General features: G+C 47.6%; 5 protein-coding genes across 5 annotated transcripts; 2 read left to right on the top strand and 3 right to left on the bottom strand.

Moving 5' to 3' along the window:
- Window positions 1-919: 919 nt before the first annotated feature.
- On the bottom strand, window positions 920-1,891 carry F5891DRAFT_1171501 (uncharacterized protein; the record flags this gene model as incomplete). The annotated part of the gene is made up of 5 exons (XM_041365546.1): window positions 1,622-1,891; window positions 1,494-1,552; window positions 1,395-1,431; window positions 1,287-1,373; window positions 920-1,187 (listed from the first exon to the last, which is right to left on the bottom strand). Exons 1-5 carry the CDS (start codon window positions 1,663-1,665, stop codon window positions 920-922), a joined length of 495 nt encoding a protein of 164 aa, XP_041228873.1. The 5' UTR covers window positions 1,666-1,891.
- An 11-nt stretch (window positions 1,892-1,902) lies between these two features.
- On the bottom strand, window positions 1,903-3,523 carry F5891DRAFT_95909 (uncharacterized protein). The gene is made up of 5 exons (XM_041375621.1): window positions 2,928-3,523; window positions 2,676-2,876; window positions 2,538-2,628; window positions 2,353-2,476; window positions 1,903-2,301 (listed from the first exon to the last, which is right to left on the bottom strand). Exons 1-5 carry the CDS (start codon window positions 3,135-3,137, stop codon window positions 2,217-2,219), a joined length of 711 nt encoding a protein of 236 aa, XP_041228872.1. The 5' UTR covers window positions 3,138-3,523; the 3' UTR covers window positions 1,903-2,216.
- Window positions 3,524-12,582: 9,059 nt separating this feature from the next.
- On the top strand, window positions 12,583-14,477 carry F5891DRAFT_1018610 (uncharacterized protein). The gene is made up of 7 exons (XM_041361042.1): window positions 12,583-12,771; window positions 12,821-12,928; window positions 12,988-13,161; window positions 13,212-13,264; window positions 13,326-13,407; window positions 13,461-13,546; window positions 13,601-14,477. Exons 1-7 carry the CDS (start codon window positions 12,747-12,749, stop codon window positions 14,267-14,269), a joined length of 1,197 nt encoding a protein of 398 aa, XP_041228871.1. The 5' UTR covers window positions 12,583-12,746; the 3' UTR covers window positions 14,270-14,477.
- Window positions 14,478-16,098: 1,621 nt separating this feature from the next.
- On the top strand, window positions 16,099-17,805 carry F5891DRAFT_1018602 (uncharacterized protein). The gene is made up of 4 exons (XM_041361041.1): window positions 16,099-16,560; window positions 16,613-16,768; window positions 16,818-17,534; window positions 17,598-17,805. Exons 1-4 carry the CDS (start codon window positions 16,306-16,308, stop codon window positions 17,646-17,648), a joined length of 1,179 nt encoding a protein of 392 aa, XP_041228870.1. The 5' UTR covers window positions 16,099-16,305; the 3' UTR covers window positions 17,649-17,805.
- A 690-nt stretch (window positions 17,806-18,495) lies between these two features.
- On the bottom strand, window positions 18,496-20,989 carry F5891DRAFT_1211553 (subtilisin-like protein; the record flags this gene model as incomplete). The annotated part of the gene is made up of 9 exons (XM_041369208.1): window positions 18,496-18,825; window positions 18,879-19,022; window positions 19,072-19,107; window positions 19,172-19,431; window positions 19,480-19,797; window positions 19,845-19,973; window positions 20,024-20,131; window positions 20,182-20,475; window positions 20,527-20,989. The coding sequence occupies 9 exons, from the start codon at window positions 20,987-20,989 to the stop codon at window positions 18,661-18,663; spliced, it is 1,917 nt and encodes a 638-aa protein (XP_041228869.1). The 3' UTR covers window positions 18,496-18,660.
- Between the last annotated feature and the right edge of the window lie 285 nt (window positions 20,990-21,274).

The raw sequence follows: 21,274 nt of genomic DNA, 5'->3' as shown, positions 1-21,274 counted from the left end.
TCTTTCGACAGACTAGTCCTTTTATTTATGTACCCTCGCACAGGGCAACCGGGAGTGCTCAATCCCAACGGCTGCGACGATTTTCCCTGGTGCTAGCCAGCAAGAGGCGTCACCCATGTGCTTCAACTTGAAGCGCGAGATCTCATTCTCTACACCCATAGTAGGAATTGTGCACGGTATCACTCTTCTTTTTGACAAGTGGAGAATAATGGGCTTGCAATACCCCACGTTTCAGGTCGCACAAGACGCACAAAAGCTTCTGACTTTCGGTCCTAAAGCATCTGTTACCAATATCGTGACAGTTGCTTGCGCACCGAATGTCCCACTCCGATAACTTCCGTCAGGACGCGTCCCAGTCTCCCAGACAAGTCCCAAATAACACATGCTTGATTCCCAACCTGGATTTCGCTTTACATTCCACGGAAAAGTTACTCGGGTTGCCATGGACTACCGTCTTTGAATAGGATATCGTTTCACAGCCATTCCCGTACCCATTGATGAGCTCCCATGACCACAACGCACTAGCAAGCTCTTTCACGTCATCGCTCTCCAGTCCCGTGTTCATAAGCACACCATTATTCCTTCGCGTCCTTGCAGTCTGTTCCACAAACCTGCATTGAAGTTGGTATATGGTATGTAGGAATCCTATATATTTTGAATTTTATATTTGGCCATCTACGCTCACATAAGCTCAGGTAACTAAGTTCCTCGATGCTAGATGGCTCAGCTACCAATGAAACGAAAACGTCCCGAATCAAAGTCAATGTCCGAAATCAAAGCAAAGCTCGTAAACTCGCTGGCAACAGGTACGCATAAGTGTCCAAAAACTTGTATGTCACTTTATCAGAGGGAGCGGCAAACATTGAAAGACCTTATACGTCGTTTGTAATCTCCTCATGTATGTCCTGCAAGCCGAATACTATCCACGTGCCATGCCTGCGCTAATCCGTGACGATGGCCTAGGTTCTATCGTCGCACTATCCAGCTGCGGGGATAAGACACCTACTTCTGTCTCACTCATGTTGCGCACAATACGTGCAAGTGGGGGTAGCACACCCACGTAAAAACGCGTCCGATGTTGTGGGTAAAGCCCCGCGTCGTCAGAAAATAAGCGCTGAGCCGCCCGTTCCAAGACCTCTCGAACACAATCGGCAGTCTTGCCCTCAAGGAGCGAGGAGGTCTCGTCACTATATAATAAAATCGCTCGGTCACGTGTGTTAGAGACAAACGCGAAAGACATTCTCATTGGCTGGCTATGTACCTTTCATACGGGAGGACTCACACACCAACTTGAAGGAGCACGATGGAAATTACTCCATGTGACCCTCAACCATTCACGTTTCAGCGAGCTATCTCCTTTAACACCGAAGTTTCTGCTGATGGTATGTTATCACGATTCCGGAGACGCATATCCAAGCTCTGCTACTCGTCCTTGAACATTAAACATCAGAGATCAGTCGTCTTCAAAACCCCATATTCCATCTAAAACGCACGCAAGAAGAACTCCAGGAATATGAGGACGACCCCAGATATCATCCTCCTGAACCGGAACCTGAAAGTAGAAATGGTAGGTATGGTGTATTTGGGACTGGTGATAATGGACTCGAGCCCTTGGACGCACCTCTCCCGGGAGACAAGTCGGGTCATCGAACTCGACTGGAACATGAGGAAGAAAGCGATGTGGGTCTGTGGTCCTACGTTAACTTGATCATAGTAACTGCCGCGTTGTACATGTCATCTAATCACTTTATGCGTTGGTTAAACAGGATGTCGCGAATCGATCCTTCAAGTGCCTGGTTTTTAGAAAAATTCCAATCTGTCCTATGGAGAGTCATACTCTATGGAGGACAGTTCATTCTAGTCTAAGTGCCTGGTTAATGTGCGTATGAAACGGGCTCTCAATTCCAATGTGAATGATTCTTCGTATTAATTAATCACCGATTCTAGTTCTGATATACACGTTGGTCTGAATATGTAATAGAATGGTAGAAGTTGTAGGTGGCAAACTCATAAATCCTTCAGTAACAGTAAAACGGAAAATGACTATCATACATCACTCCTTGCCGGGTAGATTGAGGTCACTAAATGTGCGTTGTCCACACGGTGGACATTGTCGTCTTGTCCAGGATCGTGCTAAAGCCACCCCCTTTGGCTCGCAGTGCAGCCAATGCTTCGATCACCCATACTATAACAATTATCACAGCCAGTCATGACCGTCAACGCGGAAGGCATGCAGCACCTATACTAGCATGATGCCCGTCGATAACTTGTGTGGGGGTGGTTTTTTCACCATTGGCCGGCCTGCAAGGCATAGTAAGACTGGCAGAACCAGCGAGTGCGCTACTAGCTTACTTTCTGCCCACGACGGCGAAAACGTAGAGCGTAAGGGCTCCGTTTGAAAGGAAGGCCACACAAGCCAAGATAGTTATGATGTTGACAATGACATTGTCGGACCCGAAGCAGGCGATAAAGATAGCTGCACCAAATGAAATGTCATACTCATAAGTAGATCTAAACACACCTAGTGCCTCACTTACCCACAAACAAAAAGCAAGTGGCGACTGACAGACAGATTGAGGGGTATGCTAACCATAACAGCAGCGCGATGACTTGGTATCGTGGCATGTACTGTGCTGTGTGTCAAATGGTGAGCCAGCCCAAACAAACTCACTCACCTTGAGGGTTTCCATGTCTTTGTGAGCGGTACTAGTTTCATAGATAACAAGTACAGCAGATCCAGATATTACGCTGAGCAATGCAGCATCGAATGAAATCATGGCGATGATGTACGAGATTGGAGAGTTATAAGCCATCAAATGCGGCACGGGAGGCGGTGACGACAGGAATAGAGTAGTAGTTGCGAGCACGAGCCCGGCCTGAAGTCTGGCCATTGAACGCCAGCCATGAAGTCAGATTATATGACATACAGTGACGTTTGTGTTCTGGAATCGATTGACCATAATTGAGACATGTTCCTTCCAGTCTTTGTTCTTTGTATCTTTCCAATGGTCGAGAGACTCCCGAGAGACTGCGATAATGCACAAGATTTTGAATGCCAACTTGAGAATAGGATTATTGGGAGCTCGACAGTTTTCAGGGACTTGAGAGACGGAATTTGCAGACTCGGACGTCGCCATGGTGGAGGTGATTCGAGTTGCTTTTGAAAGCTGAAGGGTATTTAAAAATACTCTATATACTGTTTATGCACGATGTATCACTGCACAGAACTTGGTACCTCAAGATCGTGAGAACGGAATGTTATCGAACCACCCATCATTTGCATTGGAGTGCGAGTGCTTTAGAGTGGGTTACGTTGATTGCGCCTTTACGTACGTCGTAATGACATGGTCTGGATATATGATTGTCATGTGTGATGGTATATAACACAATATGACTTTCTCACCAGTCCTCTAAGTTGAGATGGCCCCAAGTCAAGCCCAAGTGCGGAGTAACTGGATATAACTCATTCCGTTTAGGAGCCGAGTCGAAGTTGCAGCCGTTGCGGAACCAACGGGCGTGACAGTCATGGCATCACAATTAACGGCAAAACCCGATTGTGTTCTGCTCAAGCAGCCACTGAACTAGAATGCAGACTCGGACACGTCGACGCGCCCGTCGTTGTCGCACATGACGTCAAACTCGACTTCTACCTGTACAGCTCTTAAGACGCGTGCGCTGTCGATCACAAATGATACAAGCGATTGTACAACAGTGGAGCCCGCCATAACAATCCCATCAGAACCTAATGGCCGTACATCCATAGGAGCGCCCAGAGCAACGAGGTACATACTAATAGTACTGATTCCGCAGCAAATTGCGTTTGCGCATCGATGTCTTTGTAAGTTTTAGAAAATTTGGACACATTAATGCCACGGTGACCTTGAAAGAAGCGCGCTTGAGAGCAGGCAGGCTAAGCTTGATTCTCTCCATGGTATCAAGCATAGAACAGCTTGCTTGGGCCTGCATGCACAACCGGAGTTTGAACCTTGATAAACGAATCGTGATTCACGAGTCGTGACAAGTTGTTTAACTCTGAACCTGTTGAGCGTTTGCCGATTACAACCCGTGGAGTTCAGCAAATTTAGCTCATCGCGAAGCCTAGTTTAAAATGGTGAGCTCGCAGTGGAACAAAGGGAGCGGCAGGGAAGTCAAATTACTGACTGTATCTCGTTTCTCTCTAGCCACTTTCTGGCACAACGATAGTGATATACATCGGCAAGGGAACCGCACGAAGCATACACGAAGATGGCAGGCTGAAATAGACAACTCAAGCGCCTCCACTGATGGTCGGCGTGGAGTTCGACGCTAGCGTTGATGGCATAAATGCAGTGCACAGGTTACGGACACGAAAATAAGTATAATCACTACATCCTATGTAGCGCCTCCTGCCATGCGCCAACGGCTGCCAAAGATGTTGTCGACCCTCCGAATAGCGCCAGAGTCAAAGATGGTTCCCGTCCTCCGCACTCATAGAGCTTTCCATCTCTATCACAACTTCTAGAGGCTCTCGGCTCCACGCCAGATCTCAACTCCATTCTTGGAGTTGTTGGCAAATTAAAGGGAAACAGAGTACCTACCGATTCGTGGGTGCTGATACAGCTAATCTTAGCCATATTCCTGCGATGGAATCGGCTCATGCAATTTACTTATTTCCCTAAAGACAAGGAACTCCCTCTCCCTACCTATCAAAACAAGATCACGAACTGATAACCGTCTCGAGTTCTCCAAGGATTGGAGCGTGATGTCAAGTCAACAACACTCAGGGGAAGATCTGACCACAGTCCCCCTATCCCCGCACCAGCCATCACAAAAATGCCAACATGCACTGCTCGAATTTACATGCGTATGCAAGACTCGTCAGGAATGTTTCTATGATGTTATCCGGTGAGTCCTCCTGTTTCTTTTAACCGCTTTAAAACTCATTCTAATCGATCCCAGTTCATTTTCCGCCACTCAGTTTCTCATGTAGTTCAGAAATTCCACACCCTGGGGTCTAGCTCCTTCTATGACTCTCTGTGGTTATTCAACTTACTAATCGCTAATTCAGTTCGCGCACTCGCACACCCCGACACCTTCAGTACACTACCGTAGCTCACGCCTAGGCAACATTGATGCCATCGTTAGCGATGTCGTACAGCCCCCTGCACTACCCCCCACTAACATGAGAACTGTACAGGTGCTGGTGATGTAGCTTACCAGAATGTCCCGGCACCATGCGTCCAGCTGAGCGAACGCGCTCTTCGCTTCCTTTGTTCGCTTTCTTCTCTGCCACATCGTCGAGTTCGTCATACTTCGCATTTCCTCACTCACACCTTTTTCTTTGGATCCACCCACCGTTCCCTTCAATTTGTGTTTGCACTGTATTTCACATTTTTAGTTCCTTTTTAATCGAGCATTATTGCATTATGGGGTACCAATGCATGTTTCGTTTCGAAGCTGCTCAAAGAGTATTCGCCCTCTTGAGCGGCTCCACTTGCTCGGACTACTTAGGCTCAGTCCTACCCCGAGTTAATGCCCGGTCCAGCCCAACCTATCAGCGACTCTTACCTGATGTGTCCAGTTGCGCTGCTCAGAGTACTATCGTTGGGCCAGAGTTGCAAAATTGTATAGAGTTGCAAAACGCTTCATAGCTCATGCAACAACACATCTTAAGTCCTCTACTCTTGGATCTAGGACCTTCCAACACAGATTCATAGCATTGTATTTTTTTTATAAAAAAATAAGTATGAGGAACATGTACGGCTTCAAATCTATCACTCGAAGTCACCTGTTTTGCATAGAATAGTTAGGGGAAGACGAAGTTTCTAACCAAAAAATTTCATTTTTTTTCACATACACTTTATACCTACCCTTACCTTCTGAGCATTTTTCCGATGAGAATAGAGCAGAGTTGTGGGTGTTATTGACGATGCAATCACTGGTGTCAAAGAATGCTCAAGCGTGACAGGTTGGGGCAGAGAATCAATTCTGATTGCGGACTCTCTCACGCTGCATCATGTTTTAATAGGTTTAAACGAGTTGAATCAACAATCGCACTCGGCCCAGGCCGAGTCCACTGGTCTGTGCGCACCTTCGTCACGTCTGACGTACACCTGTGACCAGGTCTCCTAAACGTTGGTAGCACAGACTTCTAGATGAACTAATCTTTCGTCTTCGCGGTCATCCAACGTTGAGCACCATCTGCTCGCGCACACTCTGTGCCATAATTTAAGCTATTTATTGAATTTCGTTTTACAACTTCAATTCGGTCGTAACCTCCATGTCCAGTTCGCATAATGTCTCATCTAACACTCTCTCTGGACCCGGACAAGAAGGGTCTTCGGCTCAAACCAACCCTTCAGGATCGTCTTTATCCCAACAAGAGTTGGTGGAGAGGTGCCTCAACGTTGTCGAAAACTACAAGCATGCCATCATTTCTAAACAAGAAGCTTTCATCTCAATCACTAAGGCTATCGCATCAGCATCAAACGAAGCCACGGACCAAGCGGAGTCTTTCATCACGACTCCGTACTTCGATATGCTCGAAGAATGGTCCAGAGATCTCGACTTGGCCAGAGGACAGCGGGGACCTGATGATATGTGACGGTCTGAAGACAGGGAATCCATCCCTCCTAGAGAGAATGAGTTTCAGCGAGAGCAAAGCTTTGAGCGAGGAGAACCTGCTCGAAAGCGCTCAAAACTCGACCATACCTGTCTCAAACGCGCAGAACAGTCTTTCAGTGGAGAACAACTCTCGGCAAACCTTACACGCACTAACGAAATCCTCCTCAACTGGTCGCAAGACCCAAAAGAAGTGCGACGTCAGCTCATGTATCACCGATGCTGCCCCGAATTTCATGAAGCCGGATGGGCAGAGATCGTTGCTGGAAAGAGTATCAACCTCGACGCAGTTCACTCCATCATTTCCTCCTCGTGTACCATTGACAAATGCACAGAAACACTCGGAGACATTGAGATCAAATTCTCTGGAACTTCGGAAGCAACTTCCAAGAAAATCACCTCCACTGCGCAATGGTCCACAGCATGGAACAGAGCTGCCAGAGCCATCAAATTCGCGTTCCCTCATAGAGAGGATGAGCTCGCCTGTTACGGAGAATATATTAATGACAAATTTGACCGCAAACTCCAGCGGACACATGAAAGGATCATCAGATTCGACAAAGCTGTCCAGAATAGAGCCGCAAATTCACGAAGAGTTGAACTCTCGGACTTTGCAGCCTTTACCGACCTCTATGAATCGCACTTCCAATCCGACGGAGTCCACTTTGACGAAGACAAGCAGTCTTCCAAACTCGGTGCATCTGCACGAGAGAAGTCTGCCTTCAGCCGTCGTGAGCCCTGTTGTAAATGGAATTCAGGTGAATGTTCCCGCAGCGCTCAATCATGTCGTTACGCACACGTCTGTTCACACGAACAAGATGGGAGACTCTGTGCACGTCGGCACACGGAAACGAAGCATCATGAGGAGTCTAAGTCCAAACTCACTTGAACCGTCGCTTAAACGTCCGCGTCATAGGCGAGGTTTGATCTGGTCACCTACAGATATATCTTTCAGTCCTACCGCATGGTCCACGGAATACGCAGAACCTGTGCCCATGCCGCCATTGAATGAAGTTGAAGGAAGTGATGCTGCTCGCACGATTGCGGACAACCCTCATTTGTTTCGCATTGTGACACCCATTAACGTTGACCGCTTTGAAATGTTCCTTTCAGACCATCCAAACCAACCGTTTGTTGAGTCTGTATGTCGGGCGTTACGTCTAGGCTTCTGGCCATGGGCCGATACCTCGGACAGCTCGTACCCTTCCATTAACGACAATTCTTCTCACACATGTTCAAAAACCGACGACCAACTACAATTCATTGAAGATCAAATGCGCGAGGAAATATGTTTGGGCCGTGTTTCAGAAAGCTTCGGTACCAAACTTTACCCGGGAATGTATAGTGTGCCGATGCACACTGTACCAAAACCTAACTCGGATAAGCTGCGTCTGGTCGTTGACCACACAGCGGGTGATTATTCACTCAATTCTATGATTGAACATGACGCGATTAAAGGGTCGAAACTCGATGGATTGCATTCACTTGGAGCATCATTGCTACGTTTTTGCGAGCAGCATCCTAACGTCGAGCTAGTCATGTTCAAATCTGACGTATCGCAGGCCTTCCATCATTTACCTATGCATCCGCTATGGCAAGTCAAACAAATCCTGACCGTGCACGGTCAACGTCACGTTGATCGGAACAATAATTTCGGGGGTAGAGGGTCTCCTAAAGTTTGGATCTCTTTCATGTCCCTAGTCGCCTGGATCGCCATTCATCGCGTACTCATTGATGCTCTCAAAATGTATATGGACGACTCCTTCTCGTTCGAAGTCGCCGGACGGACACTATACTATGCGCCGTATGATTGTCACTTCCCCGCAAAGCAAACTCAGTTGTTGCAATTGTGGGATGACCTTAACTTACCACACGAGAAGGCTAAACAGCTCTTTTGGTCGACTCTAACGGTTATAGGATTCAATGTCGACCCAAATGCTATGCTGGTCACGCTGCCGGAGGAGAAAAAGGACGCGCTGGTGACAGAGTTACGGCGCTTTGCTCGCAAGAATCACCGTTGGTCGTTACGTGAATACCAACGGCTCGCAGGATGGTGCGAATGGAGCTTCAATGTGTTCCCTCTGTTAAAACCGGGATTGTCGGTGCTCTATGACAAGATCTGGGGAAGTCAAACGCGCTGGCTATGATACACGTCAACAACGCGCTACTTGATGAGCTGCACTGGCTCGCAAACCATGTTGAACGTTCTGACAGACTTTACTTGTTCAAAAGTTTAGACTTTAACCCGGCGAGTGATGACGTCGCAGTGATTTACACTGATGCTTCGGGAGTGGGATTAGGATTGTGGTTTCCAGACGACCAATTTGCGTGTCAATGCCACCTACTGGTTGAAGCTCCCCGCGACACCATATTCTTCTTCGAAGCACTCGCTGTCTGTTCGGCTATCCACTCAGTGGAGAACATGACAGAAGTCCCAGGCAAACTCCTAATCTACACCGACAACTCAAACACCATGGCTATGTTCGACTCGTTGCGAGCCAAACCTGGCTATAACTCGTTGTTACGGTCAGCGGTGGATGTCCTACTTAAATATGGAGTAGACCTGCGTGTGCAACATATTCCGGGACAACAGAATGTCATCGCAGATGCGCTGTCCCGTTTTCATAACGAGCTTGTCATGGACATCATTCCGACAGCTGATATCTGCGACTTCGAACCCCCTCGGGATGCGTTGGGGGCGTCGAGAACATGATCTCGAGTGAGACACGGTCCAAGCAACCCTTACGGGAAGCTTGGACACTGGAGCGGTTGGAGCTCAAACGGTCACTAGCTCTTGGATCTGCTATCGAATCCACAACCGCTTCGGCATATGATTCGCATTTGAATTCTTACCTTAACTTCTGTCGGCTTCACAATCGTCCAGTTGAACCCACACAAGACACGCTCTCCTTCTTTGTCGTCTGGCTATCACATTACATCGAACCGCGGTCAGTAGATTCGTACCTTTCAGGGATCGTTGATCGTCTAGAGACGCACTTCCCGCACGTGCGCGAAGCGCGGAAGTCATTACTGGTGACACGAACGCTGAAAGGATGCAAGCGTCGTCTCTCAAAACCAATCCAACGGAAACTACCATTGACTGTTGACGATCTTGAGCGCGTCATAAATGCTCTCAGCGCGTCAGATGCTTACAACGATGGATTGTTCCTGGCGCTACTTGTCACTGGTTTCAAAACGCTGCAACGGTTAGCGGAATTATGCTGGCCAAACGCTAAAAAACATCAATCATATCACAAAGTTCCCCTCCGACACTCTCTCATACTGACAGACAGCTCAGCATCCTACACTCTACCTCTTCACAAAACCGGGACTTCGGGAGAAGGATGCGAGATTTTGCTATTGGGGGAACCAGAAGGACGTGTAGACGGTTTGAATATCTTTCGGCGGTACGTGTCTGCCCGAGATAGAGTGTTTGTGCACCACCCTCAGCTTTGGATCACTGTGGATGGGAGCGTGCCCACTCGCGCATGGTTCATGCGCTATCTACGACGGTTCTTCCCACCTACAATCTCAGGGCACTCCATGCGTGCCGGAGGAGCGACAGCTCTTGCGGGGAACGGTGTCGCGCCTGCGCTGATTCAGGCAGCGGGACGCTGGTCCTCAGACGAATTCCAAAAATACATTCGGAAGCATCCGTTCTTGCTTCACCTTCTTGTTCACAGTTCGCAAGGTCATTAACTCACCGAGATGTACAGCTCCTGTCTCTGACAGCTCCGTTCTTGTTTGGTTTGAATTTGTATTTGTACATTTGAATTCTGATATATCTATTAACTAAAAAAAAAAAAAAAAAAATAGCCCTATAGCGCTTGGTCGGTCAAAACTTGACCTTCCCTTCAGTCAGCAGCCACTTTTGGGGCTTGTACATTAGTTTTTCTTCCCTTCAGTCAGCAGCCACTTTGGGGGCTTGTACATTAGTTTTTCCCCTCAATTCTTTCGGTTAACGGCCACGTTGGTGGCTTGTACATTACTCTTTTCCCTCGAAGTGATAGCTACGATTTGTACGATACATGTACTACTGTCTTCTTACGAGCTGTCACATCTCGGTGCTAATATTGATCGCGGACCCTCCGAGCATTGAGCTGGAGGGTCCCGCTTGCCCTAAACTCATTCGAGCGCCCATCACCAGTGCAAGTTGATTCAATCATCCTAATGCCAATGTTGCTACTTTCTCATCTCATAACGTACCGGTTGCCGGATCGGGGTTCATATTTATAAAATTGACATTGTGACATAGTGTGACATCTACGCCAACCCGCTCATGGGAAATTTTGCAACTCTACTATTTCTAACATCTTGCGTCGGCATCCCTCTGGCAGCATCTTTTAAATACCTTTTGTTCTTCTGTCAACTAGAGCTTTCCTATGACACACGTAGCTATAATTCCATGTAATTATTTTGTCTCAATGTGGGGTAGTTATTGAGATATGAAAATGAGGTCTTCAGATTTTGCAACTCTGGCCCAACGATAGTACCTGTATTAATAATGCCCAGTGAAAATCGACAAGAATGAGGTAGATAGGTAGCAATAGACGTCTAAGTACAGAATGAGATAGATAGAAATCTAAGAAATTCGAGACGGTAAAACTCTAATTTTGTGCAAAATGCAAAGAACCTTTGCAAAGGTAAAAAAGCAAGCATGTCAAACTTTGTTTGCACACTTTGTAACAAACTTTTGACAAACTTTGCATATGCATGCAATATTGTGCATGTACATGCATATTGTAGGTGCATAACTTCTTGCATTTGCACATATGTTAACTTTATCGTATCCGAGTGACCGAGTCGGTGCAGTTGAACCACATGCATCTTCTCCTCCGCCCACCATGTCATTCATCCCTGCCGCGACCCCCGCTCAACACAATCACTCCCTTGTGTTTCTAGCACAACTCGACAACCACGAGCCTGAGATTTCTCTACTTTGCTTGAACTAATCTCGTCCCCTGCGCTTCCCAATAGCATAGCGCACCGAAAACCTCTTTGTCTTCGTCAAACTAATGTACAGCAGCCTTCTGATCTCTGTACTGCGGGTGCATTCCACAAATTCATTAATATTCTTCAACTGCTTATCTTCATCAAGCGCATCGTAGCGATTTACAAGCCAAAGGAGGAAAATTGCTTCTCAGACCCGAGCGTAGCTGCCTTTGACTCCGTATCAGAACCGAGTGTTCCACTCATCGCACGAGCACAATCCTGTCGCATCCATCATGCAAGCTAGTGTGCCCATTCCTGTTGGACTCGACCTGGACACATGGATTGTGCCGTCAATGCAAGATCGCGTCACAGAAGAGGGTGGTGATGGAGGTGAGCACTGTTCACTACATCCTATCACATGCACTGACCATGTGTCCTATAGCTGGCTACCTCTGGACTGGTTCAAGTAGACGACAACCACGATAGCTAGAGGGTGCATGATGAGATGGATGGCGGGATGGCGGGCGGGATGGCGGACGAAGCGCAGCGAGCAGCGATGGCATACCCTACTCACCTAATGATAGTGATACCACCCTAACCCTAGCGATACCTATAGATAATTCTTATTTGTCTGCATTAGATGTATATCGATGTGTTTTTGGATCAAATCGAGTGATATTTCGTATGTAAATGTGTATCAGTAGGTCTAGACAGATCGAGAATCGTATCTAAATGTTTAAATTGTTTCTCGATGTCATTCTTTTTCTGTCTCGAAAAGTCTCATTTGTCTAAATACATCGAAATACATCGATAGATTTCATGGGCATTTATTTTTTAGATATCTATATACGTATATCTACCCGATTCTTGTCGATTTTCACTGAGAATAATGCCTTGTCGGGAACGCCTGTGAAGAAATCTTTAAACCTCAGACTGACAGCCGATTAATAATGTGCTTGCGTGGAAAAACCTTGTCACCCGCGAGGGAACGTAGTAGCACGTGCAGGGTGCACTGGTTTCATAAACTTTGTTATTAAATGGTATCCTCTTGAAAAGTATCATATGCAATACGCTGCAGCAAGCCTGGATTTGGGTCGGTCCTTCTAGTCCTGACTCCTGGTCATCATCCCAACTTGACAACTGCCAGTCCCACCGAACGCGTGATACAATCCCTACTACTTCAACTCACCTTTCGGCATCGAACTCGGGACACAATGTTGGGCCGGCAGTCTCACGACAGTTTGCGCCTTCTGGCCAGGATACCCTCGATGCCAGTTTTTAACTTGAGAGTTACCGCGCAGCCAGTTGACGACGACGTTAGTGCTGTCGGCCTCCAAATATATCTTCCTGGTCTTGCTATTGATTAATCTTCGGTCTCTACCGTTTGCCTGGCACAGTGAGTACGCATTCGTTTTTGCTAGTGATGAGTCTACCAAACGCAATGGCTTCTTTGAGTTCGCGTGTTCCTACCAGTTCTGCGACTCCGTCTCCAGTACTACCTCCTACGACTTCGCATCTTGTTCAAGTCCAAAGAGCTTAAGGCAAAGATCCTTGCCGACTGGGGCGAAGGTTTATGCCCAGTTGGCACAAACCCCTTCGAGCTCGTGACCATTCATCATGGCTGGACGAGTACGTTTTAATCAAAGTCTCTCATGAAATGTAAACTTACCTGACTTTAGGCGTGGACGACGCCGATTACAATGGACACCTCAGCAATTCCAGTTACGCGAAGGTAAGGGTTCAGTACACTCAGTCATTCAAGTAGCACAATGATGACAACCTTCTTTGCTCAGGCCCTTGATGCAGCCCGTTTGAAACTGGTTCTGAAGGCTTTCCCTGCTTTCGCAAGGAGTGGCGGGTGGATGGCTCTGGGTTGTACGTCAATTTCACTCCACATATTTCTCAATCGATATTCATTCCACATGTAGCTACTCACTTTCATTTCATTCGAGAAATACCGTTCTTGAGGAGCTATGAAATAAGACTTTCCATCGGGGCATGGGACCATAAATGGGTGAGCTCTTAGCATCTATAGAATTCACACAGGAAACAATCTAACATGGACAAGATGTTCGTTATTGCTCGCTACGTCTCTTCCACAAAGAAGAAGCACAGTAATGCCACCCATAAACTACATGTGGACGGATCAGGTCAGCAACTGGGGACTAATAATGATAGCACCAGACCATCAAAGACACTGACAACATCGAGTGACTTTCCTCGGATTTTGCTGAGCACGCCTGCGGAAGACTTGGCCACCCCTGCAACCCCCGGCAATACGACTGAGGCGGACTACAACCTTCAAGCTGAAAAGACGAAAAAAGAAATAGAAGCTTTGGCTGCCGCACAGTCAAACATACCTGAGCCCGACGGTGCCGTACTTCACTGTGTGGCGATCTCATACATTTGCTTCAAGCACGGCCGCATCACAGTGCCTCCTAGCGTTATTCTCCCATGCGAAGGATTCTCGAAACCTCCCAGTACTGCTTCTGCCGCGCCGTTCTCGTCGACGAACCCTCCACCTCACTGGAAGAAGGCCCAAGCATTGCGCGTCGCTCCATCAGGTAGTATACCTGCATTTGCGAAATTTCTGAAAGGAGGCTGGCGCGATGTGCCTGAAGACGAGAGGTGGTGGGAAGATGCGTTGGATGGGCCGATAGAAGAGCAACGAAAAGCGAATCTCGAAGTCCTTGATTCCGTTAGGAGAGGGATGGAAGGGGCGAGATCCATTGGTTAGTTACTGAAAAAAAATCCTATATTATTGAAGCTAGTTCGACATTCACTAAATCAACGTAACTCACACTTCGTCTGGACTCAACCCTGTTGTTGGGCATGGCTATAAGGCTTTTTTCTCATTAGTCAAGGCAACCTCACTTACATACGGATCGTTCCCGCCGAGTACATGAGCCTTTTTCCAATTTATTGTTGGCCCAATTCGAGATCAGGGTTCGGAGATGCGCACCCAGCTCCGATTGTGATTTGAATCGTCTTGGTGCAATAACAATATATTGCCAGCTGGACATTCGACCCACGGCGTTGGCGTCGTATCATTCACATTCCAGCCAGAACTGGCACTGACTGGCACCAAGTGGTCCTCTGTGGCCCTGCTATAGCACTAGTGCTTTCACCAATTTATCAATCGTCCAAATATCCGTCCAAAACCGAAAGCATACGAGGCGCGAGGCTGCACGTGCACTTCGTGTAGTAATTATGACTGGTATCCGCCTTTGATATGCTCTAGTAAGTCATCAGCTGCAGTGTTCCACCGGAGTCTTCATCTCGTACTTGCGCTCACCAGTCAATGAGCAGTTCAATCATATCATTGAGCGAATGATTATTCTGTCAGTACTAGTCCACCATATGTGGCGAAGATAGATCGAGAGTTCGCAGCAAACTAGTAGACAAAATCAAGGAGGACAACATTCAATACCAACATCACAAATTCTGAAAATACACAAGCGACGTAAACAAAAGGTAATGCAAGATAAAAAGACAGCATGACATCTAGTACATGAAATCGACAGTTTCAGACTTGGGACTGAGATGACCCTGTAGCTTCGATGAGGCGTTCCTTTGTGCGTAGGTCAGGTGCCGGATAGACGAAAATCATTGAGAACACACCTGTGCAAGTTTCTGCCCTTCGGATAACATTATTAACATAAGGAGGCAGGACTGCAAGCCTTTCAAACACCATTGCCTTTCAAGCCAAGAGAGGAGGCAGCGATCCAAGAAGAGCTTGAATTCATGGTTGAGCATGCGGTCCGTTGGACCCCGGGCTGGAGCTCGCGAGAGATGGAAGACCCAGTTTTGACATGCATACTTTAGGGCGTCAGAGGATGATTGACTTTGATCCCGTGCTTCGTTTGCGAAAATCGTAAACGCGGTCATAACTTAGTATGAATGACCTCGATGTCTGGACAATCTTGTAGGGATGCAGAGGTAGAATGATCCTGGGGCCTTAACGCCAGGAATGCCGGAAACATCAAGAAATCTGGTAAGCTCTTAAACTCCTAGATCACTTGAAAAGCTGGCGAGAAAGGCAATCGCGGGCTGATCGCGCACTCGCCGATTGCTTCCAACTGCGCTAGAAAAGTCTTCCATCGTCACCCAGCTCTGCCCCGCTGCGGTCGCTCATCCTCGTCCATAGTCACGGGAGTCTTCGTGAGGCGGGGATGATCCTCTGGGTAAAAGCAATAAATGCTGGAAAGTTGTTGAGGCATTATGGCATACTGCATGATGTCGATGCTCGAAGGCACGACTATCAACGAGTTCCGAAGAGCCTTTGGAAACTTTACCGACGACAATAACCGTAGGCAGCGATCTTCCACCCATCAGTGGCTTGCATGTCCTGTGCACACGTTGAGAGAGATATGTAGATAGAAAGACAGGGAATGAGCCTCATACATCAACACAATAAAGTCTCAAGGTAGTCTCTTCATCGGCAGTGGCGGCAATCACACGAGCATTATCAGATCCGGACGTCAAGCGCACATGGCGCTAGTGTGGAAGGAAATTGGTTTCATATCACGGACTTGGAAAAATACTGGCGGCCGCCGCAATGTGGCACATCGAACCGCTTGCCTGAACGGTTCATCGTACACGTTCAGTACTCAGTTCGCACAACCCAGTCTCGGACGTCAGACAAGTGGTAGCCTACGAGTCAACTTTTTATAGTCAGACTTGTACTAATTCCTGACAGGTTTGCGCATCGTTCTCGTCGTCAATTGACAACATCTATAGATTCACAGCGGTAGAACTTTTTGCACTCAGGAAATGGCTCAATTCACGACCAAAACCGCTACTTATCCGCTAGCAAAATATTCGCGGTCATATCCTACGAGCTCATCATCCACTCAGAACCTTGTTTCAGATGCAGAATGGCAACATTTCGTCCACCCCGTTATAAACCTCTACCTGGACGCGAAGACTTCTTCTGCGGGAAAGCTTGTCTCTGTTCGACTTCGAATTATATGGAATTTCGATAGCAGCACTGATAGCACGGAGGTCGATCAAAGAGAGATTACCCTCGTAGGCTCTTACTGACGGATAACGAATCATACTAAAAAGCGTAATCTTTCAGGAGGATCTTGATTTACTCTCCTTCTCGTCGATCTCAAACTCGAGGACGAATTCTGGGCAACCTGACCACGGTCTTCCTCTCAGAGCTGCCTATCGGGATACTATCGTTGGCATTCGGTATTTGCACCCGAGATTAGCAGACTCGACTTGTCAACCAGTACATATGTGCCGTTTCTTCCAAGCATTTTACCTAAGTTTTGTTTTAGGTATATCGGCGCTTCCAGATCACATTTACCACTGCAACGAGTGCAGCTCAGTTTATTGATGCTGTCCGACCTGTTTGTCCTTGTAGATTGAATCCACAACCGCAGCCTCTGGTCACTCGCGTCCCTCCTGTAGCTACTGCAGGCCTTATTGACGACATTCCCCATCGAGGTACACTCACAGCTGTTTCGCAAGCTCTTCCATCGATGGGTGGAACTCCATTCAGACTTGCGCCGACTACACTTCTTTCAGAAAATCCGTCGTCCGAATCCAATTTATCGGCATTCGCACCATCGACGCCAGTTAGGTTTACTCCTGTGGCTTTGAGCAGCAGTTCTACGAAAACGACATCCGTGGCTGCACCATCTCACGACGGCACCTTCGTTACACCTCCAGAAACACTTCCGATAGCCATCCCAAAGACCAGCCAATGCCAAGCATCGTCTGGTTCCATCCACTCTACCAAAGGCTCTGTACCTGATTCTTCCCAACCATCCTCGTCTACTCTCAGTAGCTCGAACACGATGCCCCCGCCTCCACTTCCCTCGAGCGTCACGCGATCTCTTCAATCGGAAAATCGACCATCAGAATTTCGTAATTCAACTCGAGCCCAGCTTGTTGCATCACTGCATGACACTCCGGCCCTTCACAAATTATCCCATACAGAACTAGAATCTATCGTAGCACAAGTCATCAGAGAGGAAGGTTTTGCCCAACTGGTGAGCGTTCTCCAAGTCGTCGAATCAAATAATCCATAGCCCCGGCTAATTGGACACCCCCAGCTTGCTTCCTTGGACACCATGTGGAGAGTGAAGAGCTTGTTTGGTCAATAATGCCCGACACTCTTGAACGCTACCCATTTCTTGTTATACTTCGAAATGTTGCCTTGTATATGTATAAGTCTCTAATATCACGGTCGTTGCCATCACCTATCTCATGTATTGCTTCCATTGATGTACCAACAACTTGCAATTCATGAACGCTTTCCACACCGATTCCTCTAAGTACCGTTCTATTTTTTCAATGCTTGTCACTTTTTAAGGTACTAAATGGGTGGTATGGGGCGTGTCGTACGGTCGAAATCACAAGTTTCGAGCTGCTCCGGTGACGTGCCATTCGACAGAGTCGGCAGTCGACTTATACAGTTAGCGTATCGCACGGATGACGACGAAAAGGTTTCGTCTGAGGATTACTCAGGGTGAGCTTGGTCCGAATCTCTAGTCAGCAGCATAGAGGACCTGGTTTGGGGCTTTGGTTAATCTTTCGAATCGGCAGCCTCAACTACACCTCTATCCTCTCTTCATGCTTGCTCACTTCCGACGGAAAGAAAACACATCTCCTCAGGAATATTGCATGGCACTGAAACTGCACATCAATATTTGATCACTGGTGTGAGTACAAATCAAGGTTCGCCTGGCACATTCAATCTCTACACTTCTTACCCCCCACCTTCGCTTCAATCTACGACAGGGTGGGGAGAAGTGTGGAGTTTGGAACATACTAATACTTACAAACAAATGATGACCATATAGCCTCGCTGCTGTCGCTGGCTTTGCAACAGCCAACAACTTTAGCTCTGTAAATGGGAGTGTTGAGGAGTAATACCGTGTTGCGCGTCCTTGACGAGTTAAAGTAAAGCATGGCAGGGCTGTGGTTGCGTTGGTCGATTTTCAGGCAACTTAGTACTCAGCAGTAATATTTCGCATCCGTATTGCAGCCTGAGGCGCTTATGAGAAGCCCAGAATCTCCTTGATAATGATAACGTCTACATGGTATTATCCAGTCTACCACTGGCTTACAATGTACACCACGTAGCATTGACTCCAAAAATGTCGAGCTCAAAGCCTACGGAAGGAGTAGCCACTTCGCAAGAAGCTTCGGGAAATTGGGGGTCCCCAGTCCAGTAACTGGGTCCCAGCCAGGAACGGCAGTGTATCCAGCAGTGCCACATCCTTGATTTCCGCCCATGGTGATATCATTGAAAACGCCAGCAAAGCTAGGCGAGTAGATCTTCATTGCAACAGTTAGTAAAAAGGTAACAGTGATTCGAGGCAGACACTCACAGTTGGGTTAATGAATCCTATTGGGCTCTTTCCAACTGCCAGACGGGCATCATTAACCATCGTCAAGATGGCACCACTAACTGGGGAGGAGCAGGACGTTCCATAAACCAATGCAAATGCACCATCAATAGCAACAACGTAATTCTGCCTACTGTTAGCATCAGCTGGTAGATCTTCAACAACGAAAACTTACGGCTCCATTGGCAGCAATGTCAGGGAAGCCACGGGACTGCGACAGGAGATCAAGATTAGATGCCGTCATTTAGAAACTATACTACTGGAGTAGCACGTACCGTTCCTGAGGCGTTCCAGATATCGGGAGGATACTGAGGGTAATAGTTTGTCAGGTAGTACTCGACCGCTGTCTTCTGGTAATCAGGCATCGCAAAGTAGTTGCTGAAACCACCTCCAGAATAGATGACTTGTTCACATGCTCCTTCCGGCTCAAGGACCGTGGAATTGGGGTTGACCTGAGTGGCACCAACAGATGTGATGTAGGGGCAAGTTCCTGGGAAACTGGGGTTGAAGATCGTGCCGTTCAGGGAATAAGTTCCTACGAAGAAAATTAATATCTTGCCACAAGCATGCTGAGAAAACTCACCGTTAGATGTCAGACAATAACCACCGTTTCCAGCGACTCCGTAATCACCAGAGCTATAGAGGACAGTAACACCCATCAAGCCAAGTTTAGCATACTCCGAGCATTGACGGGCAGTATAGAAGGGCGTCAGATCAGCTTCGTTGTACGAATACGATGTCGAGATAACATTAGTGGGCTTTGCAGTGCCGCAATCTTCGGGGCCCTCATAGCCTCCGCCGTATGGGTCGGGATAAATGGCGTCTTGAGTTGGATCGTCTCCACCCTCAAAGGTGCAGTATGTGCCATCGATTGCGTCAAGGAAGTTGTTGAAAGAGGCACCTTTAGACATCTTCAGCGATGTCTCAATGCTACGTGGAAGCACTTACCCTCTACCATATCTCCGGCCTGATATAAGGTGATTGGCTGCGCGGCAGTGACGAGGTTCATCGCGTACTCAAGGTCAAGATCAGATTCACCGTTGTATTCGAAGCCAGTGTATTCAGTTTGTGCATAGCCTGTTGAAAGGATAACTGTCAGGATTCAAAGAGCCATAATTCTAACGGACCTCCATCTATTGATACCATGTTGGGTGCAACTCCAACAAGGTCTGGGGAGAAAGTGCTTTGAAACATATCCAGGTCAGGTTGGAGGTAGGCCTGTGGGGTGTACTCCACTGTTTGCCGAGTCAACTTCGTGTGCCCAATGTCACATTGTATAACTTACCGATCCCATAGCTATTCTTGTCTGCTGCCAGCGGCTCGTAAACCAATCCATACAGAGCCCTCAAACAAATTGGAGTGATTTGTTGATCACAATCTTCTAGTTGATTCAAGAGACTCTGAACTTCTCCAGTAGTCTTTGGGTAAGTGCCCTGTCCTGGCTGTCCAACAGAGCGCGCGATCCCTTCGGGGGAATCGGAGGTGGAGCGCTTCGAGATTTTGGCGTCGAAATGTACAGTAGGGGTCACGAAGTCAACGTGAGACTGGACATGCTCAGGCAAGTGGTATGAATCGCACGCTACATAACTGGTAAAGTTCACGAAATAAGAAGATTGAAAACACTGCTCACCAACATGCTCATGACCGGTTTCGTGACTGTACACATGGTACTCAGTCTGCAGGAGACGCTCGGCCTCCTCTACAGTGGCTTGGACTTCGATCCAACCTCTGTTACGAGTAAGCTTCGCACGGGAGGAATCAAAACCGTTCTCTTCAAGCCAGGTGAGGACAGCTCCAATACTTTCAGTGCTGGGCGAAAACTTTCTGAAAACTTCTCCGGCAGTCCAATGTTTGCCATATGTCGCAGACTCTGGATGAGAGACTTCCATTAAAAAGTCACCAATCGCGTCAATGTTACTCTGCTTCAGAGCAAACCGCAGAGGGATGGCAGCCTCATTGTCGTGCTTCCGGTCGTATGACCATCCAGCGGGGATGTGCCCACGTCGCTCATGAACACGGTAAGGCGACAGGAATGAGTCGGCAGAGGCCAACAGTGCGAGAGCAAGAGCTACAAAGGATGGGAGTAGGCGCATGCTGATGATCCCGAGCGCACCAACCGAGAAACCCTGTCTCAATTTATAGCACCAGTCGGGGCAAAACGGCACTCGAAATCCACAGAATCCCAGACAGAGATAACAAGACAACCATGCGGGCAGTCGCTACTCGACGAAGGACCCATATGTGTCGTGATGCCTAAGAATATCCATCAACCACACTTTTACCGACAGGTTGATTGAGATTGACCATGATATCCCCGACAAAATGCTGTACTCGGCTCCAAGTGGATCATTTTTCAGACTTGGCTGTGAAAGTGAGGT

The sequence above is a fragment of the Suillus fuscotomentosus genome, assembly GCF_016647785.1.
Source record: "Suillus fuscotomentosus strain FC203 chromosome Unknown F5891scaffold_13, whole genome shotgun sequence".
NCBI lineage: Eukaryota > Fungi > Basidiomycota > Agaricomycetes > Boletales > Suillaceae > Suillus > Suillus fuscotomentosus.
Note: the sequence above shows the minus strand (reverse complement) of the source record. Positions and strands in the feature narration are given on the sequence as shown.